The 26,834-nt window shown below is 40.9% G+C and overlaps 1 protein-coding gene and 1 long non-coding RNA gene across 2 annotated transcripts; one reads left to right on the forward strand and one right to left on the reverse strand.

The window, feature by feature from the left end:
- Positions 1-6,125: 6,125 nt before the first annotated feature.
- On the reverse strand, positions 6,126-25,651 carry sema3e (sema domain, immunoglobulin domain (Ig), short basic domain, secreted, (semaphorin) 3E). Its single transcript, XM_085914933.1, has 17 exons — positions 25,513-25,651; positions 14,685-14,845; positions 14,454-14,513; positions 14,120-14,239; positions 12,111-12,204; positions 11,848-11,964; positions 11,522-11,664; positions 11,300-11,414; positions 11,153-11,222; positions 10,940-11,084; positions 9,857-10,082; positions 9,477-9,568; positions 9,157-9,198; positions 8,771-8,937; positions 8,486-8,556; positions 8,254-8,387; positions 6,126-8,125 (listed from the first exon to the last, which is right to left on the reverse strand). Exons 1-17 carry the CDS (start codon positions 25,649-25,651, stop codon positions 7,640-7,642), a joined length of 2,382 nt encoding a protein of 793 aa, XP_085771059.1. The 3' UTR covers positions 6,126-7,639.
- LOC147055721 (uncharacterized) lies at positions 15,773-24,195 on the forward strand. Its single transcript, XR_015066471.1, has 4 exons — positions 15,773-15,974; positions 16,256-16,309; positions 22,896-23,048; positions 23,350-24,195. It is a non-coding gene; the product is annotated as an uncharacterized LOC147055721 (long non-coding RNA).
- Positions 25,652-26,834: the final 1,183 nt, after the last annotated feature.

Genomic DNA, 26,834 nt, shown 5'->3' on the forward strand with positions numbered 1-26,834 from the left:
TAAGTTTTTGGGCCATATTTAAAGCTGCTGACTACTTGCTCCTGATCACGTTCACATGTGGGTGTATACATATTTATATATAATGTTTATTATTCATGTATTACTGCCACATGCACCGCTGTTCTCGTTCAGTCCGTTCCTGATGTAAATATGTAGAGATATTTCATATATATTCAATACATTGCTTGTGGTCAAATTGAAATGTAGATGAATCTTCTATTTTGGGTTTCAAATTTTACACGAAGCTCACCTCATGTGGCTATTTTGCTTACCACGAAAGTCCTTACATTGATTTCCCATCATATGCTAGCATTAGGCTAGGAGACCAAGTCTGCATGTGCCCAACCATCACTTTTTTTTAAGAGCATGAATTTGTGGCAATCAGTCGCCAGCTCCTTCCTTCACTCACCAGCATCACAAGCATCTCACGTGCCACCATCGGTTCAAAGTGACCACGGCTGTCCGCCTTGCTAAAAATATCCTTAAAGAGACATCAGCACAGTTCTAATCTCTGCTTCTATTCCAGTCTTGTTTCAGTCTCGACAGCCCCCTTTCTCAAATCAGTGAGCTGTAACCCGGTTATAATGAGGAGCCACAGTCCAATTATTGATGTTCATTCATGAGCAGGCTGGCAAACAGAGGAGCGGTGCGACATCTGGCCTCAGAATGGGCCTTTTGAGTACAAAATGAAAGTCAAAAATGCCCAAAATAAAAAGGCATGGATGAGTGACGGTTGCTTTACAGAGAGACTAAATGCATTTTAATAGTCACCCTGTGTGATGTGTTTATCCCAATTAAAGTGTGACACATACGTCACATTTTTGAACGGGGAAATGCTTTCAGGTTTCAGAGAAAATTACCAGAGCAGCTCTCATCGTCACTCTCATTGATTAAAGAGAAGTAAAGAAGTCTCCAGCGGTTCAGACATGTTCCCAAAGTGGCCTTTATTAAGGCTTCATGGATGCACGGTGACATGTCCACACGCTGTTCTTATTATCGGATTATCTTTTGCCAATGAGTGGAAAGTGCTCGATAAATTGGATGATGAAATGCAGAAAATATGCGATCAGGGATTAATCCACTTCACTGCCTAAATGTTCATGCGGAGTGGCAAAGTTAACTCGTCTGCTCAATACCTATTACAGTAGGTACACGAACAAGTATCTGTCTTGTCCAGTAATTTCAAAACAAAGGCCACAAGGCTGTTCCAGCATTACTTTTCAGGTGTGCCGTTTATCTATGGCTTCTCTTAGCACCTTTTCTGCTTGGCATATTAAGACGGAGAAATGGTACCATCTGTGTGTGCATGCATGTGTATGTGTGTGTCATCTGCGTGTGTGCACGCTGAAGTCAACCTGCAGAAGGAGGAGATCCATTCTCTCATCAAATATTCACCAGTGAAGCACCCAGCAGCCTGCTGCTGCTTTGGCCCTGCTATGGCTGCCTGATGGATGCAGTCACGCTCAGAATATGCCTCAAGAGGCCATGTTTTTATGTATATTTTGCTTTCAAATTTCATGCAGTCCCGTGCTCTTCTTTGCATCGTATATAAAACGAGGCACATGATGCCTTTTTCCCCTTCCAGAAAGAAAGAAAGAAAGAAAGAAAGAAAGAAAGAAAGAAAGAAAGAAAGAAAGAAAGAAAGAAAGAAAGAAAGAAAAGCCTTATTAGGAGGGCTTATTACGAGTGGACCAGCCACACACACCTATAATATTGTGTTGGTATTAACTTTTCCACTTCCGAAATCGAACCTTACACACTAATCTTAAGCGTTAGGTGATGTATTACATGTGAGACAAATCTTTCTTTTAAGCGTGGCACTGGAGCACCTTTGTGGCCACTTAATGAGCATTAGTGTGCTTCTGCAAAGATTTGGATGGATATTTCTGCAGATGCTATTAAGGACGTGTGGGGGGAAAAAAGTCTTTAACGTGTATAATCAAATCACTCACATAAATCCTTGCATTTGTGAACATTTGCCTTAAGAGTTCCTCTCATGTTCACTGCTTACAAGGAGCATTAAAATGATTTGATTTTATTAGATGATAAACATTGTGTGGTGTAAACATCCAGTTTATTTTCATGTATACATTTTTTATTTATTCAATATTTATATTTTTATTTTTTTAACCTTAAGGTATGAAATTATAGCACAGAGTACAGCTATGGTTACCGTAATTTATGTGAAAAAATACAAACTAGATCAGGCCAAAATACAGCAAAGCATTTAACAATACAGAGAAAAATTACCTCGTTTGGTTTGCTAATCTACCATTGAAGAGCTCTGACATTCAAAGTTTGGAACATGAATGACAAACATTTGCCAAATTCTGAGAAAACATCATCTGACATAGAACATGTCATTTGCCATGATTTCATCTGTTGGTGTATTACAGTTGCAGCTGTTGACGTTACGAGTGATGTAACGGCAATGATGCAGGGATGAAGAAAGGACGGGATTAGCGAGGACTGGAAAACCACACCCCCTCCGGACAGAGTCACAAGAGTAGTGATTACACCCAGATTAATCGCACGGGCTACATCACACACACACACACACTGGAATTATATAAACATACAAGTTTATAAACCTCTAAATGTTCCGTCAGGCCAAATATCTGGAGCAAATATCCAGCATAACTGGAGGGCTTCTTCTTGTTTGCCCCCCAAAATTAAATCATTAAACAAGAGATGTGAGTGAAGAGAGGAGAGTAAAACAGGACTAAATCCAAATGTCAGGGTGGAAGACTAGTTGTTGCTTAACCATATGTGAGCACAGAACAGTGGTTCTTAACTGTGGTCACCCTGGGACCGGCATATTTCTATTGTTGCAACTTGCGACCTATTTTTATAAACGTTAAGTAGAATAAAGCATTTATTCTTTTGTCCAAAATAGCCACAGAAAATATTTGTACAATATGTTTCATTTCTAAAGACAATTTCAAACGAGTTTGACAGAAGCATATTGTTAGCTTGGACTAACCAAAGTCTGCACTATATTGTATTTGAGTAGCTAGTGACCAGAACTGGTCCAATTCCAAAATGGTATTAAGGAACATTTCCTGACTCTTATCCTACATAATATGATTTATGTGTGGAAACTCGGTACACCTCAGTACTGTTCCGAAAAAATGTGAATACAAATACATGTCATTTTTTACTCGTGCGCAACCCAATTTTAGGTCCCGGCCCACCAGTTGAGAACCTGCTTGCGTTCCGAGGTTCGGAATTTGGCTCGTTCTTTTCATGAGTGTCTTTCTCACTTGCATCTGCTACCTGACCCACTTGGAGTCTTGCTGAATTGCATGCCAGATCATCGAAAGAGTAAGGAGTGGCCCACGCACATGTGCAAAAAGGGGGGGGGGTGGGAGTCATGGTGCATGGTCTCAGGTCGGACTTGCTCCTTTTCATTCCACACGTTTTAATGTGCTTTGCTTACGTCAACACTTGCCACGTTTGGCTATAGCTGTCAGCTGATGATCTCAGGCTTCCTCAGGTTGCTAATTGACCCAAAATACACATATTTGAAAACGTTATTCTTTTAACAGGAAGTATATTATTATTATTATTATTATCATTAATATCATTATTATTACTATATTGGGACTTAAAACTGCATGTGTGAAATCATATGAAGCAGGCCACTGAAGCATCATTGCTCCAGTTCCACTTCAACCCCCTTTCCTAGAAGACATTCACTAGACTCAAGGCAAACAAACACTCAAATTGATGTATTCAAACTGCACTTTAATGTATTGGATGTGAGCAGCTGCACCACTGAGATAACATGTGTTGGCCCATTGCTATTGTCTTTATCATCTCTTTTTGCGCACATTTTGTGTGCTTGCGCACCGGCGTTCATGTTTGCCAGTGACAAATATGCTCTTTCCCAGAGAGGCAAGTGTCCCATGCAGAAGGACAAGCTTGCTGCCCGAGCGCTGATAGTGTTTCTGTGGAGCATATCAAAGCCGTAATCGGGTGCTGGATTCAGTTTAACCTTCACTTTTGGTAAGAAAAAAAAAACGCTGAATGAAAGTAAAAAGAGATTGCTGTCTTCTGCCCAATGATTGTAGTGGTGATCCTTAATTACAGTTCGTTTTCTTGAACCAGGGCAAGAACATCCTCATAATAATTGTCTACTTTAAATTGTGCACTACAGACCTTATCAATGGTGCCTATATAATCTCTTTTATTTTTGATATCTGCTCAAAGTTTGGATTAGTTTTCTGCCAGAGAAACTTCTTTTACTCGAAAGATTGCTAATTTATACATATATATATTTGGTGTATTAATTACTGTCCTAGTTAAATTAAACATCACATTGATTGCAAAGAATATGCAACAGGGCTTTTTTGGCATCGGTTCTTGAATTGACATTTTCTTCTTTAACTCAATATCAAGGAACATTCTCATTTTGTTAAACAGATTGAGTTAGAATTTGGAGCCAGCCCGCCGGCTAATTTTTATTTGAATAATGAGCATGCATTAAGTCCTTGCTCACAGGTCATGGGAAAAATATTTTCTTACAGTTTCTTGAAGAATTTTTAAGTTAATTGCATATGCACACATTTAAGCACGATATTGTGCCTTTTTTGGGGGGGGGGGCAACTTCGTGAACTTGTTTATCACCCAATTAAGTTCAGCACAGGAAAGGCGTGTGGTCTCCATGCCGCAAGAACTCGCTAGAGTCCATCTTGGAGATCTGCGCCCACAAAGTACATTGAAAAAGAACTCCAAGAAGAGCTCCGCTTTTGGATGTTGTAAAGTTGACCACTTTGGAGTGGCTTTTTGGAGTCCATCTACCCTCAATCGTAATTTTTAAAAATAACTATAACACTATAAGCAATGCATACTTGCTTGATTGAGTGTTTTTAAGTGCGTTGACCAAATTACAGTTGAAGAAGTTAATTTGGTCCTTGCCCGCTTTGGTTCTGCTGTATGTATGTAGCTATTGTAGAAAAGGCCTCAGCTAACTATGCTGGACTTGACAGAGAGAGGGAGAAAGAGTGCTTTGATGGGGACGTATGTTGAGCTGTTTCAGAGCTTGTTGCTATGGCAGCCACATGGAATCTATCAGCAGCATGAATTCCATCCTCAGATGCCTTTAGTACCCCGCTGGCTCAGGTGGACCACGGCTGAATTTGAATGAGTGTGAAAACCGCTCTGTAAATGTGTGTGTGTGTGTGTGTGTGTGTGTGTGTGTGTGTGTGTGTGTGTGTGTGTGTGTGTGTGTGTGTCTACCCACAAGTAGACAACCCTGAGAAGAAGACTGTCATACTCGTCTCGAGTGACCGCCGATGATGATGATGATGGTGTGTGTGTGTGTGTGTGTGTGTGTGTGTGTGTGTGTGTGTGTGCAATAACAAAATCAGTAGCATGTCCTTCAACAGCTATCACGCTGAACCATTAAAAGGAAAATAAGCTCTGATGACTGCAATGACCTGCAGTCACATAATAAAATATTTCTGGGTCGTGCATTTTGCTCCAAGGAAGGAAGTCATCAACTGTGGTGCGGCAGATTTGTCATGTTTGTTGTTCCCAAATGAGATTTTTCTCCAAAAATAAAACAGATTTAAAACTTCTTCTTCTCAAAGTAATTTCTTTGAGGGTAAGTACGGGGGAGGGAAGAGTGAAACCCATCATTTTGACTGAGATGCGTAGTTTAAAAAATTGGGGCTACGACTTCTCCAAGATTTGAATTTAACTACTGAAATCAGATCATAAAATATATTTATGCACTAATTTGGATATGTTTAGCTTCAAGGGATTAGGAAAAACTGGTGTGTGTGAGTGTGTGTGTATGTGTGTACCTTGGGGTGAAACAGATTTTGTGTTTCCCCCCCACCAAAATAAACAATTAAAGAGGTAAAATAGTGACATAAAACTATGTTCACTTGCTATATGCTAAAATTCTTATATATATTGTCATGTTATGAATCTAGGTTAGGGCCAAAAGGTTTTTATTTGTGTTGATTCTGTGCTTCTCTATTCATTGTTGCACCACCCAAAAGACGAAAACATTTCCCACCCCCCCATCTCTTCAAATTTCAATCTGTTGTTCACTAATATGACACTTAACATTTATTTAGCGCCTTCAAGTGCTTAATGTTTCTTTTATTGTCCTTTAGATCTTGATTAGAATACAAAAAAAAACAAGTTTCTGGTACAGTATAGTGGTTTTGTTTCATTTAACTGTACAATGAAACGTTCATAACACAAACAAATAGAACAACAGCATTACATTTTCCAGTTTATGTTTGTCTAAAAACTACATAACCCAGAAACAGAATAAATTATCATCATACATCACCGTAGTAATATTAATAACAACAATATTAGAAGGGATTTACTTATAACACACACAACTCTGGAAAAAAAACTGAGACCACTTCAAAATTATCTGTCAGATTTTGCTCTAGATATGTACAGTCAATGTTAAAATCTACGCACCAATTTTCCAAATCAGCCCCCAAATTGCTGCCACCTGAATGCTCCATTCTAGTTTTTGGAGTGATCACAGGGTTGTGTTTCCACCAAACATCCAATACCTTAAGGAATTGTTGCCAAAACATTCAACTTTGATATTATTTTGGTCTCTTAATTTTTACCAGAGCTGTTTTATTTCTGTCATGACAGATACAGTGAGATACACATGCAGTGCGTTCAGAGCACTAGTACGCACAGTTGTAAAGAGACGGCAGAGTGCATTGGGATTGACGGCGGGGTCAGTCCACAGGATCTTGTATTTACAGTGTGTCTTGTCTCCGCGGATCAATGTCCCTGTCACCTAATTGCCCGGCGCCCCCTTGCCTCTGAGAGGGGAGGCCCTCGTTTTTCACACGGCTGACCCACACACAACCCGTCTCTGACAGATGATCACTTTGTCTTTTCAAAGTCAGTCTGAAAACCAAACGACAGTAAATGTCAAAATGTTAACATCTCGCATTGGAATTTAGTAGGAAGAGTATGAAACACGGGAACTGGATATGTTATGTTCCGCAAATATGATGTAATTATGTGATTAAATGCTCTAATGCCAAAACAGTTTATCTGAAATTGGCAGCATGGTAAATAATGCGGTTATCACATTCGCCTCACAATCAAAAGCTTCCGGGTTTGATTCTCAGATCTTTCAATGAGGCGTTTGCTTGCCTGGGATATTCCATTTTTTCTTTCCAAACACGTGCGTGTTAAGGTTAAGTTAAAACTGAATGGAAGTGTGAATTTGTCCAACTGTACCCTGCGATTGGCAGGCGACCAATCAAGGGTGTGTTCCACCTCTTGTCCCAAAGTCTCTCGCTCATCCGCTACCTTAATACAAACAAACACTAAAGAAAACTGATGGCTTGATAAATTGGATGCAACTACTCTGGACAACATTGAAACAGACTAAAATTCGAATTGTGGCTTGTTCTCCAGGAACTCTATTTTTCTCCCACACTCCCAAAATCATGCGCGTTTGGTTCACTGACGACTCTAAAATATGCATAGGTTGTGAATGTGAAATTGTCTGTGTGTGCTTGTGATGAACTTTCAAACAATCCAAGGTGTGATCATTTGTATTATTTACAATGTGTTTTTTATTTTTTTGGTACTAAATTCTCTAAAGAACAGATGTGAGTGAGTGTGATTGTGCTTCTCAGGTGTCAAGAGTGTGCCTGGGGGCTCGATGACTACCCTCAGCCGCCCTGGCTTTACCTTTCTTCACACCACTTGGGGGGATAAACTTCTTTTTGTTCTTTTTGCGTTTCTTATCTGGGCACCACACCTTCTCACAATACTCTTCCACTCTCTGGGCGTCCCTGTAATCAATCAGCTGGAGGAACTCTTTGTACCACTGCCTGGAGTGTGGGCCCGGCAGGGAAGCAGGGACTAGAGTCCTGGGTCTGAAACTGGGGCTCGCCACGGGGTTGATGTGCGACTGGCAGGGGGCTCCGCTTTTGTCGTCAGGCCTGATGGCGGACGCCAACGCTTTCCCGCTGAGCACGTGCAGAGTGACGCGCAGCAACGTGTGCACGTAGCCGTGTTCAACCGTCTGGCACACGTACACGCCCGCATCAGAGCTGGTGACGCTCAGAAGGAGAAGCCCGTGCGAGGTCCAGATCACGCGCTCGTCCTCGTGAACCTGCCAGTATAAATCAATGGGACTTCTTAAATTTATGGATTAAAAAAACGTTTAACACAGAAACTTAATGAAACATCGATACATTCAATTCCTACAATTCTCTGCGCCTCATGGTGTCCGAAACGGACCTGTTTTTTGTCGTCTCCATTTTGTAGGAACCAAAGCACCTTGGCATGAAGTGATCGAGGGACGCAGCTGAGCAACGTGCTGTTACCCTCCACACCAAACACCGTCTTTTCCTCGGATTTATGCCATTGCTCATCTGGATGGACACATTAGGATCTCATTTAAGCATTGTTCATATTTTTAGAGCATTTCTTTGACATACAAAGCAACTGGAGCCTGTTCTTTTCCACTCACCATCAATTTGCAGGCCATTGCATAGCTGGACGGCGTTGCCGTGGCGAATATCCTGTCGCCTGAATCGTCTGCTGAAAATGAGCAGCATAAAATAAAATAGATGGAGGGGGATTTTTGTATGTGCGATAGAAGCATTGGTGGACAACAAAAAAAGGCCACGAGTAGTAATATAGTACAAGAATGGAGTATGTACTTTATACATACATTTAAGCAAAGGTGTTTTTTTGTTTTTTTATATTTTTATGAAAGCATGTATGTACTTTTGCACCTCGGCCCTGTGCTTACCTTTTGGTGTAGACTCCAGTTGGGTAGTAGCTGGAGCAGGCGAAACCATCCCAAGCGCAGTAGGGGTCTCGAGCTAGACAACAGTCGGCGCATTCAGAGCCGTAGAGGGCGCACTGGTGCAATTTAACCTGGGCCACGCCCACGTCCGAGCCCACGTACAACTGTTGCTGTGAACCCCCAAAACCATCATCAGGAAGTTCAATATGATCAACAATTCTACTCCCAGGTTTGATGACAGAGCACAGCCATGCAAAGTGATGCAACATTATCATCTTGTGGTTAAAAGGCAGAAATGCAGGAATGCTCCATTTGAATCCAGCCAATATAAAAAGGGAACATAGGATGTATTATGCTTGCACAAAGTGCACATAGATATTCCGTCTTACCCGTTTTGCTGATATAATAAGCTCTTTTATTGGAGCTGGAACCTGGGAGGGAAAAAAAAACATGTCTGTGTCAACACAATAGTAGCATGGGGATATGCATACGATGCATTAAAGACAAATATGCTTTTATATTTTCAGGGCCATTAACTAAATTCATTTTATTATGGTTATTGGTAGTTGAGTATATACAGTTAATTTCCTATTCAGTGATTGTAGTTGTGAATGGCAGTGTGAATGTTTCTTTTCTTGTAATTGAATTCAATTGCCTAAAATTCTGAAAACTAAAAAAAAAAGAAGCATTATTGTTGCCACGTTCACACCTCAAACACTTGCAGCTCCTCCAGCAGCACTTCTTCCATTGTGTCAGCGTCTTTGTTGTAGATTGTGATCACTTTGAGCACCAGCGCGTCATCTAAAGGAAAGAGACAAAAGTGGATTGTTTAGGTTCTGTTTTGACAAATCAAACCGTCCATAGTACCGTTTCATACTGAATTGTTTCATATCATACCATATTGTACGGTACCATACCAATGTATAAAACCATACTGTACATGTTGTTTAATATTTACAAAATTTTATTGTATCACATACCACTCATAACATGTCATCCTTTTGTTGGGTACTGTGTCACATCTCATTATACAAAACATTATTGTAGAGCTAGTAAACAATGTGTGTTGCCATAAAGAACAAGCTGTACCTGTCCCAATGTAGAGAACATGGTAGTGTCCATCCTGGGCTTGAACTCTGTCCACCGCAATCTGTGTCAACTTTCTCGGGCTCGGCTCTGTTTGCAGGAAAACCGGCCTGCGATGTTGTGGAAGAACTGGACGATACATCATGGGGTGAGCGCGCACAAAGCGCAAAACCTCATCTGGGAACTCCTTGGAGCTTGAAAAGCCGCCCCCGTTGACTTTGCTGGCACACTACCAACAAGATGACAGATTTAAAGCGGTGGAAGTAGAGAAGGTAAGTAATTGCATTGGCACGGTTTTGATGTATCGATGACAAAAAGCTGGTAAGGTGTGGTCTGTCTGCAATTTCCCCCTGGTAAGAGGTGGCTAACATTCAGGATGGTGTTTTACATGCTCACTGTGTTGTTATCAGTCAAAGATAAAAAGTCAATGCATAATTGTGGCTCTTTTAGAATCAAGTCAACAGGCCTCTGGGACATATTAGCATTTTTGTCACCACAATACATATGTAACAGTTCTTAGGATGCATCTCTGATTTGCTTTCACCAAAAATACCCCAAGGATCAAGAATTGTAGCGTGCTATTCACTCTCTTGTTTTTTAATCTTTCTAAAATCAAATTGTTTTGAGTGTGCAGCCCTGTGAGAGTGGCTTTTGTTACCATGGTGACAAGCACCGGAGTTAAGAGGGTGTTTATTTGTCCAAGCTAAAAAAGTAAATGCAAATTTCAAAATGCACATGATTCTAGGATTAGCATGTATTGCATTTTCCGTTGTGAATGTAGCACTTCATTCACTGCGGGTCATCTTATTGCAGCGATTAGAACAATGGGTGGAAAACTAAATTTCTCTAAGTTGGTTTGATTCCTTGGTTCAAGTCCTATCTGCAATTGGTTAGTGAGTCTCAAATAAAACGTGTATAAATTGTGGGGTCCCTCAAGGGTCAATCTTGTGACACCTATTGTTCAATCTGCACATGCTTTCATTAGGTCAGCAAATACGCGGCTATCATGTGTCCTTCCACAACTGCCCAGGTGACACAGATCTACGTTTCATTGTCTGAAAAAATCAATTAAGAAACAGGACGTACAGATCCAGGCCGTGGGTAGGGCACTCTATCCTCAGAAGGTGTCCAGTGATGCTCAGGTCTCTCTCTGAAGGCAAAGGGGCCATTAAACGCTGCTCGGATGTCGTCCATGTGATAGACACACACTGCATAGCCTTTAAACACCGCACTGAAAAAGAAGACTTTAAGTGATCAGTTTGCCTTCATGCCATGAAACACAAATGTTGTCTTCCTCACCTTGTTGTGCTAAAAAGGCCAAAGATTTCTGGGTTTTTTCCATCTTTGTTCTTCAACACATAGACGTCCTCTAAAGAAAAAAAATGCATAATTTATTTTGGAAATACTGTAGATACAGGATGAAAGAGGTAAACCACATGTCCTCACCGAGTAAATCAAAGTGAGTATCAATGCCATCGGGTCCAGCCACAGAGCAAATGAGTCGAGTTTTCAGAAAAGAGCTCCATCTGTTCACTAGCATCCTCTGTCCTCCTTGATCATTCTGAGACGCAATAGGACACTAAATGATGGCTGAATGCGCTCTCAGCACTTTTGGCTTCATGATGGATTTTGTGCAGAAAAAGCACTAACAATATATCAAAGCCTTACCGCACAGACTCGACCGAGGCGAGTGTAGACCGCCTTGTTGACACCCTCTGCACCCACCTCACGTTCAGTGAAGAAGAAGTAAACTTTGTCATCATCTTTGTCGTCGTTATCAGGAATAACCGCTGAGCCGACAAATCTCGGTTCTGCAGAGAGACAAATGTGAAAGTTTCTACTGAAGTGACAGTAAGTCAGCCTCAGTTGCCACCTTGAAGGTGTGGATGGATGGATGGATGGATGGATGGATGGATGGATGGATGGATGGATGGATGGATGGATGGATGGATGGATGGATGGATGGATGGATGGATGGATGGAATTCAACTGACCATTGAGCTGCTGCCTGTCATCCCTCTCAGTGCGTGTGTAAGTGCGGTTGTTGAGTCGACACACGGCAGCATCGTTCTCCCAGTAGTCCGTGTAGAGTCCGACATACAATTCTCCACCTGAAACAAATAAGCACCGGCACAGGTTGGCATGAATACATGATGTAACCAAAACCACAAGATGGCAGCATTGAGACGCTTAAAAACAATAGACTGAATTTTTAAAGCTTTCTGGTAGGGCGTTTTTACCTCTTGTTCTTATTTACCTGAGAGTGTAGAGGTGCAGGGACTATTGTGGTTAAACGGACATCGTCCTTTACCGCTCGTAATGCTCTCCTCTTGCAGATTAAACAGGCTGTCCTGTCAGCACAAATCAGCATGAGCATTATTATGCATCAAAAAGACAAGCATCCAAACAAAGCAAGATGTGTGAACTATGGGTCGAAAATGATGGATGAGAGAGGGGGAGGGAGGGAGGGAGGGAGGGAGGGGGAAGTGATGGATGAGCCAAAATAAAAGGCCTGTTGTTCTTACAGGTATATATGAGTTAAACGCTCATGCATGACTGATCTCGGAGCTCTAACAACCAGGTGGCACACACACACACATACACACACGCATACAACCATTGATCCCTGCCTTTTTACGACCGACACGGGTGGTACAGAACTGTCATTGATTTATGTGGAAGGTCCTGGAGGCCTGCTGTGCTGTGAATACGGCCCCTCCGATGACTGTAACAAAGGCCAGCTTCAGGGTCACCAATCACCACACAAACAAGCAACTCACACCTTTAATCCATTTATCATTTGTGTTTATTAGAAATTTGGAGGGAAAGGGATTCCCCAAGAAGCCTGAGTCGCAGCTTCCCCACGATGAACATACTTAAGTAGCTTTCACATCAGCACAATTGCAGCTAAACAAGTCACATCAGATTGTCCGCGAGCTGGTGTGGCAGCTCGACAGTGCCTTGATGGTTGTGAGTGTGCGCACATTATAAAGATAGTCGGAAGAGAGAGAACGAGGGGGAAATGTTTTCTCATTAATAAAGTCTCACATAACAGCCAGCATGTGGACAAGGGCTTCAGACTGGCGGGGCTGACGACGGCTATCTAGATTCTCGTGGACCAATTCAGCATGAGGGAACTGCAGCGGAATACCCTCCTAGAGGACACTGCCAGGACAATTGAAGGCACCTCCGACAGCTCTTCGCTTTGGCCTGGACATCCACTTTTTGATTTCCATATTATGTATTTTATGTGCCCTCTTTGCATCCATTGCAGCCTGGTGATCCTGAAAGGGGGATCCTTCCATCTGTGGTCCCTTCTCAAGGTTTCTCATTTTTTCCCTGGTAGGGTTTTTTGAGTTTTTCCTTGCCCTTTTGGGAGCCCAAGATCAGGGGATGCTTTGAGAATAATTGTCAATTGATTGTCTATGTGAAGCCCTTTGAGACTGCTTGTGATTTAGGGCTATACAAATAAACCTGACTTGACTTGACTTGGCTGTTTTCAAACGCCTTGTTGTTGTAGCATGGGAAAGCCTTGTGCTGACGCAATGGAATATGTTCCACTTTAAGCAGATTTTTTTTTCTTCATGGCTCAACCATATAATTAAAAGTATGGTCGACAGAAACATAAATTTTCCAGGTCGGAGTTGCGGTGTTTGATTGACACTTGAGCAAGATGTAGCTTCAACATATTCAGTAGACATGCCGACAGTGTTTGAGTTGAGAAATTGGCTTGATTTTTCACGATTTTGAAGCCTCATTTGATTGACTTGCTGAAGGTTGTTAATAACATTCATCCCCGTGGTGTGTCAAATGTCCGCATTCTTCAATCATTAGGAGTCTTGCAAGGGGGCTGTCCTGACGTGTTGAGCTGACCAGATGAACCGGTTCTTTCTTCCAATTTGTGCGATCTTGCAGCTCTAGTCTGCATTTTTCATGGCAAATGGAGGCAAATTTCCAAATTTCATTTCATATTTACTACATTTATGATCTCTTCGGAAGGACTTCATGTAATTATGCTATACTGGTTAATGAATCTGCCACACAGTGTTGGCTTGATCAAACAGATACAAAAATTAAATTTGTCTCATTGAAGAAGAGACTGAGTTGATGACAAAAATAGACCACTGCAGCAAAACAGAGACTGGGGAGTGTGGAGTATAATCATGCAAAATCTAGATATGGAAGCTGTAGATAAAGCACACTAAGAAAATGCAACTGCAGCTACTCTCAGTGGAGAATGAGGAGCCCAATACTCCAATGACTCACCTTCCCTGTGTTTCCCACGTGTACCAAGGCGCATATGGGGTTGAATGATGCTGTCCCACAGACCAAGAGGTGGGTCTGGTTGTACTGCTGCAAAACCTTGATGTAGTTTGCACATTCCAGCTGGTGGAAGAATGAGGATGAATAAATCACTAGAGTGATGACAAGGCATCAGGGGGGAAATGTGTGGTGGAAAAATGCCAGACGTTTACTGCATTATCAATAATGTCACTAGGGCAGGTGAGACAAAGGTCATTGTGCTGCTGAAGAGCACCACACAACCTACTCAGTGTGAAGTGATTTACGAAAACTGTACTGTAATGTACGGTTGACATACTTTTTCCCGGCCCTTCATCAAGCATTCTTCTATTTGGGGTTCAGTACTGGCCCACTGGATCTGGAATAGAGTAGAGGGAATAAAATAACAGTAGAATTACTGGGATTGTTGAAAATATAACTCAAATTACATGGCTGTCTACAGCTCCATTTATGTCTAAACATGCACATCGGAGAAGATCACACGAGCCGGTAATGGGTTTAAGAGTTCATTAGTCTTGGACCAGGATACCTCTCTGTGGTGCGTGTTAACCTGGTCCAGGCTGAGGGAGAAAAGAGCATTCTTGGCCCCGACATAAAGCCTCTCATGGCCTTCGTCCAGCAGCATGGCCTGGGGCTGAAGAGGCACTCCATTGCCCTGGAACACCCAAGTCCTGTTCAGCTGCCAAAGTTCTGTTGCCATAACATCAACATGAGACATTGAAGATTAACAAAAATGATTATGACAATACGGCGGCGGCGGTTTGTATTGTATTTCAAACAGTGCAGAGGTTACCATGTTTGACTTGGTTTATTAAGTTTAAGCCTTAGTGGCCTTGTTCTGTCCGTGTTCATTGACTGCAATACTTACAGTCTGTTGGAATAAGTGTGATTTAAAATTTAAAGCCTTACAATTAATGAAGACTGTGGTTGACCTTTTAGAAATAGAGATGTCATAACTTGTCGAATATTTTTATTCATTTAAGTATCACTTTAGGGCCACCAACCAAAAACTTTAAATGTCTGACCCTGCATTACTCTAACAATGAATGATGGCGAAGGCTAGTGTGCCAGAAGAGATAAATACTGGACTGATGGCTTTAGCGGAAGAGCACCATTCACACTCACATATATACTGAGCTGAACCAATTCTGCTTGCATCCAAGTTAGGACCAGTTCAAGTCAAAATGTTGCCATCAATACTAGCAAAATGTGCAGAATGTGGGATCTATTGATATTTGCATTGCCGGTCAAAACATTATAAGAAAAGTTCACCATTTAACCTGTGTTATTTATTCTCACAGTAAATTATGAATTGAAAACATTGATGTGAATATTTACATATAATATTTGCAAGTCAATTTACAGTGTGCACCCTTAAGATTTTAAGCCAGGGCCTATTTGCTTCTAATAAAAAAAAGTAATCTGAAAATCCAATCACATGCCTGAGTTATCCGACAGATTTATTTGTTTATTTCAACAATCAAATTTTGAGTCTGCACGACCTGGACAGGTCAGTAAATTGACGTAGGATGACGTCAGCGATTTAAAACCATTGATTGGACACTCAATTCTAAATGACATTACCTGTCAAGTAGGCGCACCGACCTTAAACTGGTATGAAATCGCAATTGATTTTTAAGGCTGACTCCTTAATCTCACAAGATCCTCCTACCGACAAATGGATGATTTTCCGAGAGGAATACAAACTTGGCAAACCCGACCTGCTGGAATGTTAACTCTAACCCCGCAACCGCTATGAACTCAGGGGAAATAAAGGAGGATGGATTTTGTTCTTTTATATTACACTCCGGTAGTTTTGGTGAGTAAATGCTTTACTTTCATTTTTAATATTGTTGCTTCTGCTGCAAATTGCTCTATAAAAAAAAAACGTGTTGCGTTTATTGTGACTACGATCGATAATAGCTGTATTGCCTGATGCATCGTGCAGAAGTAACCCGAGTTTGTATGCAAGACTTGCACGCGTTGCCTTAGTTTATCACTAACGCAGCAGGAAAGCCAAAATAACAGTAAATATTTGCAATGTTGTAAGCCATAAACGAGTCAGATCGGCGCTGAAACATATTTTTTTCGTGGTTGTAGGTGTGAATTTGCCTTTGGTGTCCCCCCCCTAAAGACTACATTAAATAAGACCTGGTAAGTGTAATTTGCTTAACTTACATCCTTACTGATGGATTTCATAACATATGTAATGTGTAAAATGCCCCATAAATATATGTCTCAAACATAATCTATATTTCTTTACAGTTATGCATGTCTGTATCTGTTAAAAACACACACTCATCACATCAATGAAATATTCACTATAAATGCTGATATGAAAGTTTTGTTTGAGTCACATCCGCACATATGTGCCATGTGTTTGAAATCCAACTTCCCAAAAGAATAGTCAAGAGATATAGCAGAGGGCTATCTTTTAATCTCATCACTTCTTCTCATGTGGTAAACCTTCCTTTTGTTCTCAACTGTGTAACATCATGCATCACTCGGCCAGTCATACACCAACAATGCAAGCAAACTACACAGCATGGTATTTGAGTTGTTCTGAGTTTCTCCACAACTAGAACTCTATTTCAATGTAATTTGTCTCAAGTTTGGTTTACCAAATTTGGACTAAAAAGGGGTGCATTCTTATTCACTGATTTTGTAATGTGCGTGCTTTTCAATAGAGAGTTGCTCATGTGTTCAATATGCCCAAAAGAGAATGCATGCAAAACGGGGGTCTGATGATCTGATTAAGCCTGACAGGCCGTTCCGCTAAACATGCTCTCCATGTGCGGCATGAGCATAGGGTGCAAATAAGCAAAAGCACTTCAAGCTTTGAAGGTGAAGCAATTGAAAAAGAGGTAAGGCTGAATTCAATATGCTTCCTCCGAGTCCCAACAGCCCTGGGTTTCTAAAAGGAGAGAAAAAAAAAAGCTTTCATTGTTCCCATAAAGCCTGCCCCAGGTGTTCCTTGTGAAGGGGGACATGGGTGACCGGGTGTGTGTTGAATTTTGAATAAATCACAATTTAATTTGGGCACTGGCCATGCACCAGGTCTCAATAAATGTTTTTTTTTTTTTATCACTTCCGTTCTGGCGTGTGAGTGTATGTTAAGCAGGGTTACACCCAAAAAAGTGTTGAGGTCAATGTGAAAAATTACTTCAGAGGAGAAACTCATCGTGTGATATCACGACATGTTGCTAAAAAATATAGCAAGCATTAAGTGCAATACAAAGTGTGGAAAATAGCTTGAGCAAATCATTAATCCTCTTGGATACATAAACTGTACGAGGTGTCAAAACATGCCTTGCAGCATTATGTTGCCTCAAGATTTAAAGTCAGTTAAAAGAGTAAAAAAAAACCTAAATCCAGTACTTTAGTGCAGTCATTCTTTATGCTCTTTGACATTATTTGTTGCCGGTGTATCATAAAAAATGATGATATGAACTCACCATATTGATATTTATCCATCCCATCCCTAATAAACTTAGTTGATGCCTCTATATTATACCGTATCAAAACAGAAACCAAAAACTTTGCAAGTCAGTAAAACATAAGGCACTCCTTGAACACCAACTCTACTGACATATTTAGCTTTGACCATAGCTGCCTCACTCACCTGCCGGATATTCCTAATGCATTGAATTCCTCTTCTGACAAAGAACAATAATCCTATGTAAGTTTGAACAAGATGACTTTCAAATAGCAAGCACCAAGAACGCTCTACTTAAGGTGATGCACTTTGACTAAATGTCTCACTTATGTGGACCACAACAATGGAGAACCTTGTTCTGAAGTCTTGCTACCTGCTGAGGTTGCAAGGGCTAATTGCTGGATTTTCTTTCCTATCGTTTGTATATTTTAGTGAAACTTGATCATGGACATAGATACAGAGGTCATTTATCCCATTTTCATATTCCAACCATAGCAACCACCCCGCTCCTCCCAATTTGTTTGAAATAGGGTAATGTATCCACAGAGGAGTAGGTGAAGGCAAGGAGTCCTTTGTTGCGATTAAGGTTTAAATGTTGTAAAAACAAGAAGTATTTGTTTGAGTAGCTCTGGGGTCCGGAATTGCTCGGTGCTTGCCATTGAGGTGATGTGGCAAGTATTCATTCGTGCTCCCTGTAATTATCGAATCGGCACACACGCAGGATTGCACCTCTTGCGGTCGCTTCTCGGTTAGACAGAATTTGGCCGAGGGAGTGCATTCCATTCTGACGCTTGAGTGTCAGTCTGGCTCACAAAACAAGGAACTCCTTCTTTTTGGTGTGCAGTCAAAATCTGCTAGCACTTATTTAGATGACAGACATCGATGGCTATTTAAAGTGATGCCTTAAATGGCACGCACGCCAAAAGCCCTCGCTCGTCCACTTCTCACTTGTCTTGTTTGATAACAGCATGGGGATAATTGCCGCTGACATACACGCACAGGAAGGAAATAGGAAATCAGCACGGAGAAAGGGAAGGAAGCCATGCAGGAATCAGGAATAACAGAATATGTTGAAAAACTAGCAAAACAAGAAGGGAAGTGGCAAAACCAGTAAACTAAATAAATCCCCGAAGGAAATGAGGTCGACAGAAGCGCTATGGAAAGAAAATGGATGAAAAGAACAACATTTCATGGTGAATTCTCGAAATCCTGTTCATTTATTTAAACAAAGTTCAGGAACGCTTTGGATAGGTGCGCGTCATCATAAGGGATTTTGAAACAAGGCACCAGAATCTTAAAACGTGAAGGATTCTGGCACAATCCAGGTCAACAGACAGGATATCGAAACTGAGAATCAAACAATCGGAACGTTAGTCGTCAGAAGACAGTAATGCAATTGGGTTTGGGTACTGCCTGTCCAATGAAACCTGATAAAAAGGAAATAAGAAACTGGAAACTCTGGAAAGACACGAAACTGTGTCGTGAGGAAGTAGGTCAGAAAGATGGAATGGAAGAAGGACATAGAGACTGGACCCAAGCAATTACGGAAAAGCTAGAAAAGGATGCAGTCAATGAAAAATGCTTAGGATTTTATTATGGTGTGTTGAACCCATTACTGTGATTACCATGAGCGCTCTCAATGTAAAATTCAACAGGTGTGCTCCGCAATCATACTGCTCCTTCTCTCCTGTTATTATGTGCAGCTGTAGCCACGTCTTGAACTGATAAAAAGCAATTTGGGGGATTTCTGCATCTCCTTTTCCTGCTCTTCCTTCTCAAACTTTGCTTCCTGTCATCCAAAGCCAGCGAGGAGTTTCTTTGCCACTAGCTCCAGGCGTAAAAGGAGGTGGCGCAGGGTTTTCCACAGTTGGCCAAGATCCCACATCAAATGAAAAATACATAGGGGGGGTGGGGGGCTTCCCTCTCCCCCCTAAGGCGAACACTTTCATCTGATACACAGTGAAAGAAGATTCAGACGATTCCGAACCGTTCAATCCAAATAAACATTTGCATTCGTCTGGGGTGTGTATGGAAACATTGAGACGACAATGCGTTTGCCAGCGAGCAACCTACTTCTTCATTTGAAAGTCTCAAAGCAGACGGGGTAGAGGGATTTGAGTCGCACAAACTCGGAGATCAGATACTTTCACTCATTGTGGCATCTTGTGTTGACTGACAGATAAAATTCATAAACGTTGCATTTGTTTGGCGTTTGCTCACTGACTTAATGTCTACTAGAAGACAGTGTGACCGACGAGGAGGCAACAAAAGCGAGTGACTGTACCATTTATCGAGTCTGACAAAACTATTGCATCCGTCGAATCGTGTTTTGGTCATCGAGCGATAAGTCAATATAGTAATGATCGTGACAGGCCTAATTTCAATCCGCAAGCGACTGCCTTCACCGGTTTGTGAGTCCTCAGAACAAACCGGATTGGAGACGTGAAATACATCTAATGGTGATCAACTCTTTCCTGAACGCAAATGCAGTCTGTGAAAGCTCACGTAATCGTTGTCTTCACACCCTCGTCCTCTTGTTTTCTTTTCATGGTGATAAGGTCAGACAGAACACTGGAGCTTCACCAGCTGCACCCCCCCTCCTCCTTTGACACCCGATTAATGAACGTGCATACACAGTGGGAGGCCAACTGTCCACAGACAAAATGAGGTAGAGAGATGAAAACCAAGGAAGAAGATATTACTTTTCCTTTTTGACCTAGAAAGTGTGATTTATCCAATCGACATCAAACATCCATTTTGCCACAAGGTGAATATGTACCATTCAAGTTAATTAGAGTTTTCACTTCACCTCATCTTAAAAAAAAAAAAAAATCCCATCCTCTATTTGAAGAATTAGACACCGGTATTCCCCTTCTCGGAGCAAAGTAGATACCGTTTCATTTTCAAAGCTACAAAATATAGGACTTGCCATTTTGTCTGCAGTAGAAGGTCTGAAATTACAACCCAAAGAGGCAGGGAGGCTTTATTACACTATAATTACTATGTGAGTAATCACTTATGTTGGTCTATTGTTGCCAAGCATAGTTGTTTGCTTTGCTTGATGACACGGCATGCAATATTTAACTTGAAAGATAAACTGTGCATGAGGTATGAAACCTTGTCCAAATGATTTGTGACAAGCCAGCACATTTCTGTAAGCAGGAGTATGAAAAAAAATCCTGTTTTAGTATGTGAGTATTGCCGCAGGACATGCTAAGATGCTGTTGCCATGGTAGCTTGGACATCCATATGTTCTGTGGCCCTTTGGGTGGGGTGTTTACTTTTTTTATGTTTTGTTTTCTTCTTTTTGCTCATTTGGTCGCCTGCCCTGCAGTTTAGTGTATTCCAAGACACTGGGTAAAATAAAAGTACCAATCCTTCAGCAATATATCTAATTAGGTCATAGAATTGCTGCATTACATTGACCGCAGCTCATGCCTGACCACCTAACTTGCTGTCGGCCTTATCCCTGACACATGCACCCTGTGAAATGTTTCATTAACATCACAATTTATGACTGTTTTTGAAGAAAAGAAAAAAAAAAGTACTGCAGGGAAAACTTCCCATCTAACGCAGAGGGCTCAAAACTAGAGCAATATATTTTTTTTTTCTCTGTGATTAATTTACACAAAACTGGGAGTGTAATAAGATAAAGCTTTTGAGAAGGGTTGGATGCTGCATCATCAAACATCGGGGTCAGCTTCTGCTCTAAATACAGCTTGGAATCTTAGATGTTTGCTTAGTACACCGTATGATTGAAGTAGAAACTTGGAATGTCGGCAGTTTTGTGGTTATCTCAAATGAATCTCTATCAAACACACTGAGAAAGAAAGAAAGAAAATAAGAAAGAAAGAAAGAAAGAAAGAAAGAAAGAAAGAAAGAAAGAAAGAAAGAAAGGGTGGAGATAACTGTGAATATGAACATCAAGACGTGCCATTATTTGCTTGCTCGCAAGGTCACCCAAGACACATACGCAGATTTGCCCTCAGGAATTCGTATGCAGAAGCCAGAAGAAACTCGATGATTCCTATTGATCCAAGCAGGTTAAACTTACAAGGTTTCAGTGCTCATACAGCATTTGATAAATATTCTTAGCACGCAGGGTCTACTCTCAGGCAAAAGTTGAAGTGCAGGTCATATTCTATTCTACTTATAACATTTCTTGTAGGGCAATTAAAAATGGATCGCAGGCCGCAATTGGCCCGGGGGCCGTAGTTTGGAGACCACTACGCCATAGATTCAATTGCAACTATACTGATTCTTCCAATTGTCTAATTGGTTCTAATTGTCTTAAGAGAACTTTGCCCTCTCGTCTGAGCAAATTCACTTTATACACAAAAGCCACAATTGAATTTTTCTTGAATATTACACTCCGTTGTAAAAATGGTTTCAACACCATAAGGCCTAAAGAACTGTGTTGTTTTTGTTTATTCATTGGCGGCTAAATTTATTGAATCTCTTTGGAATGGATGAAAGAAATGCATTGTTTGTGGGAACTTTAGTAAACACCCTCCTCTGTTTTAGAGATGGTTTCAAAAAGATGACCTCCCTTGTGGATCGCTCCATTTCTCTTGTACAAATATTTGCTCTACATTAGTCTTGACAGTCATTCGCAGAGGTAGAGCCGGATACTTCCTCACAGTTATGATAGCAGATGTTATTGTAGTATTTTCTATACTCTGAGGAAGAACTTTTGAATCCATCTCAGCGCTCTCCCTGAACTGCGTCCAAGCCACCAGCTTGTGAAAAATTCAGTTGTCCCTGTGCGCATGAGTGGGACTTTTCAAGTCGGGGGGAAAATATACAGTAGGCATCCACTTACAGACCACAACATTGAGCAAAGGATCCATAAAAAGGGAGAAAAAAAAACCCCAACCTCAGTCTGTTTGACGCAGTGGAGTTCCACACAACGACCGCAGTACTGACACAATACTGTACATCTGACTACAATGTATCAAACCAGTTTTTGAATTCAATCTCATAATTTACAGATGCTAATGTTTTGGCCAGGGACTTTATGCTTTAGTTGGAGGCTTTTCTCATTCCTCAGTATGATCCATTTGCTGCATATCCCTCAAGTCTTTGCCAGAACATGTAAGACTAAAGACAGACACTGCAGATTGGTGGGGTGTCAAGCACTTGAAGTTTTTTTTCTACAGGCTCTTCATTATTTGGGTGGTTTATTAAAAACTATAACTGACACTGTTCATCAGTTTTGTATTAGTCGCAGAGGCTTGTGTGTGCCTGTTTTCCTTTTTGATGTTCATTTTTGGCAAGCCGTATCAAACGCACTTTCTTCTACAGTTCTTACTTATACATTACGACAATGACCTGAATTTAAAGAATAAGTAGGCTATACGTCACCATGAGAGCCGGGGACTGAACATTTCATCTACAACTCCAAATCCCAACCATTCAAGAACACCGGAGATGACGCCATGTTGGCCATTTCAACAGGTACACATTTACACAAAATTAAATCCTTTTGTTAACGTACAGCAACTAATATGTTGTGAGCAAATGCTGTAAATAAAGGTTAAATAAAAATAAATAAAAAACACAAATATGTGCATCTTGTGGTGCGTTAATTTGACTCCCATGTGATTTTTAGTTCGGATGTTAGTCTCGGTTTATGTTAAGATGATGTAGCTAACAAACGGTTGAGAGTAGAATAAATTATTCGGTGCCAATGAAGACTGTACAGTTTCTGTAGTACTTGGTGGCAAGTACCCTGATTGTCTTTTTTCTTTTTTTCCAGGTGAAGCTAAAGAGCTCAAGCTGATGAGGTCTTGAAGCAAGATTTAATTCTCTTCAGAATCACAGAGAAGGTTCAGGATGGGATACAGCTGTCTTCCATCTCTCTTGGTGAATCCAGTGAGCTGGTTTGTGGAATGTGAGGGATACTATCTGCCAATTTTTTCAAACTTGACAACAAGATATCTCTGTGTGCGAGCATCATCAGCACCTCAGAGGATGCACTCCACTCTAAGGACACCATCAGGGGTGTGCTTGTTTGTTCTGGGAAAGCAGACTTTTTTTTTTTTTTCACAAGAAAAACTGTCAAGTGAACACCAACTCTTCTTTTTGCACTAGAAATTATTGATGTGAGAAAAGTGCGTGAAGAGGAAACTACCAAAGCTGTAAAATAAAACGCAGTAATGCAATGTGTATGTAACTTTCTGTCTGTTAGAATTGATAATATAAATTTGGTATTGAATATTGTTCAGTAACTGGGATTAAAAAAAAACAAAAAAACTCTGATTCATTTTTTGATGCGCCTCTTCTCCACACGGCATTGGAACCGATGTTCTGTTGTACTTGATATGCTTCTTTTGTTTGATGTGTATGTATTAACTAGAAGTATTTTTATAAAACGTAAATGTGTAATTTTTTTAATTAATTACATTTGTAGTGATGATACTCGTGATACGTTTCGTCTTCTATGGGAATTTGCTTTAAGTAACTTCCACAGGAAAGGAACGCTGTAACATATGAGCTGCTGTATGTCTTGCACCAGAATAATTTTCAATTTGTATTAATTATATTGTTTATATTTTCCACACAACAGTTTTTTTTTGCCAAAATTTGCACTAAATGGCATATACATAAGACGTCAATTACAAATCTATTTCACAGCCTGTCTGAGAACTTCCTCACTCCAGTTCAGTGCCTTGAACAATATCAAATCAGAAAATGAAAATAAAATTATTGGCATAAAAATATTGTGTACATTACCTAAATGAGGCTACTTTGTATAAAAGGTGTCAATAGAATGTAAACTTCCTCACTTTTTTTAAAAGCGACTCCTGCGTTTACATCAAAGCTGACACCAATCATGGCGCACAGATGAATAAACATCGTACTAGGTGCTTCACAGATGTAACTGCTGACCCCAAAATTTTTACTAAAGTTCCAACCGTGCTATGTGTTTATAAGTTATTGACCGTTGAAATTCCACACCTATATCCAACCATGACTAACAGGCTTATGTGGAATTACCATTCTGTTGCTGCAGAGATCAAAGATATGTGTGAGAAAATGACAGTGTTTACTCTGCAAAGAATCAACTCTTATCATCATAACCGCCATCAAATGAAGCAGACAGTTTGTAAGGCATATCACAAAGCATCCAGGCACACCTTTCTATTGCTAAGTACCTCCTCCATCGCTATACCTCATCATGGAATCTCAAAAACAAACAATAATTAGCTTTTTTTTTTGCGGGATAAAAACGGGCACACTACACAATGTCTGTGTGTTGGCGTAGGCAGATGAAATTTTATGAGGAACACATTACAATGACAACCTCGGGTTTCATTTCATGAAACACAAGGATGGCGCCTTTTTGCCAGTGACTCACTGCAGCCAAGGGTTTTTTGTCACTACAACTTGTTTGATCAGTAGTGAAGTACGGAGTCACTTTGTTGGCCAACATACTTGAGAAATTGGACATGTGCAATGGGGAAAGTCAGAATGTTCAACTTTGTGAGAGGATCCGATTCTTTTTTTTCTCCCCCATTTGGCTTGCTCGTAAATTACCAGGCATTGTCTGTAGACTTTGATGTAGCCCAAGAATTATTACAGGAATTTCCTACCCTTTTCAATGCCCCACTTCCCTCGTGAAGTTTTTATGTGTTCTTGGAACGCCGTAAGGTGAAGGTAAAATTCTGACGTTTACAGTACTTGAAAGCTAGTCAAAATATTTCTGTATGTTTGTGTAATAAGCATAATTGTAATATATAGAATACTGAAAATGTCATTTAAATTTAGAATTCCTCATTCCTGTTCAAAATGGTCAAACATTGGGAGTTCAAACAAAACACAAGTCTGGGTTATACACAAGTATTATATTTGTTTGCTTATATCTGCCACTTTGGCGACAAACACAATCACGCGCAACAACACACTGCACATTTCTTACCTTTGTGTGAAAGCCGTATTCTGGGATTAACGCTGTTGGCTGTGTCAACTCTGCTTGGAACCAAATACAATATCATCAGTACCAAAAAGCTGGTCCTCAAGCAGTCCTCCATCCTCCTAGGAACAAGCTGCACATTCATCTAAAAAGAAAGCCTGCAAGGGAGGCTAAACCCAAGCATCAGTGGAAAAACTGTTCCTTCTGAATCAAATTAACAAAAAAGAATCTTGGCATGAACTAAGCAAAACGAGTCTCCTCGAAGGTAACGCTCCATTTATGGATCATCATCACAGCTCACGCTGCTTCCTCACAGTCTCCTTGCTCCGTAAAAGCAGTCTGCAGTCTGCTGGCCGCATCCACCCACAAGCTTGGTGGACAGCGCTGACTATTATTTTCTCACTTGCTCTTCGTAACCAGGGAGAAGAGAGGTCCAGTTGTTGCGTTCAGGCTGCAGTGCCCACTACTCTCCATATGTTGGTCCTTCTGTTTGCGTGTCTGGATGTTGAGTCGGATCTGCTCTTTCCTATTCCAATGGAAGCAAATAATAAAAAACAAAAGCGGAGAATCCCACACAGCAGATCAATAAATATGCATCGCATTAGTCTTTCCCAGCAAGCAGGAAGGTAGGAGTGCGTCTTTTCCACTTCAGTCCTCTGGAGTCTGTCAATCTCTGGATGGGAGCCCTGCAGAAACGCCTGAGCAGGAGAGGGGAGGAGCAGGGAGCCTCACGCCTGGCGTGCGCTCACTCTGTACAAGGCAGGAAAGTGAAGCTGTGAATCTGCTCAAACAGGAAGGGAGGATCCCCAAACCTCACCTCTTAAGTGAGTCAGTAAAGATGATTGCTAGTGCCGCTACCGATCTGGCCTGGTGCCATTGTATAATGACTGCTTTGCTGTTTAAAGACTTTCAAAACAGCTTTCAACTGTTTGAAGAGCTCCTTGTCAATCGGGACGCAGTTGGCATCACCAAGAACGTTTGTGCGGTTCTCTTCTCCCATCTCCTGACACTTTCACAACATCCTTTTACACTCCTACCTTGACTGTATTGTAGCTTTGCATACTTTGCCTTGTTGTCGTCTTTGTAGTGCCTCAGACATTGAGTAGCATCCTTGTCATGGAATTTCATTTGGTCTCATGCCAAGGTTCCTGTGCTTGGTGGGTTTTTTTTTTTTTTGGTCTTTTCATCTGAAGACAAAAAACCCAAGATTTCGCTACTCTATCACTTTGGACACATCTTTTAATTTGGCAGAGTCATTTGTTTCTTGAAAATGTATTCCAAAGAAAAATGTACTCCTAAAAGACCTACTTGGCGTTCTTTGAAATTTT

This window comes from Syngnathus leptorhynchus, chromosome 6 (genome assembly GCF_054491065.1).
Source record: "Syngnathus leptorhynchus isolate UIUO chromosome 6, UIUO_Slep, whole genome shotgun sequence".
Lineage (NCBI taxonomy): Eukaryota > Metazoa > Chordata > Actinopteri > Syngnathiformes > Syngnathidae > Syngnathus > Syngnathus leptorhynchus.

Bases quoted from the DNA above. Each gene is read 5' to 3' on its own strand.
- sema3e (XM_085914933.1), bottom strand. From the start codon at position 25,651: ATGAATGTGCAGCTTGTTCCTAGGAGGATGGAGGACTGCTTGAGGACC. The intron at 11,085-11,152 runs GTGAGGAAGACA...CTTCTTTTTCAG, and splicing joins GGCCTTTTTAGCACAACAAG to TGCGGTGTTTAAAGGCTATG. The intron at 9,199-9,476 runs GTGTGAACGTGG...TTTCCCTCCCAG, and splicing joins AGGAGCTGCAAGTGTTTGAG to GTTCCAGCTCCAATAAAAGA.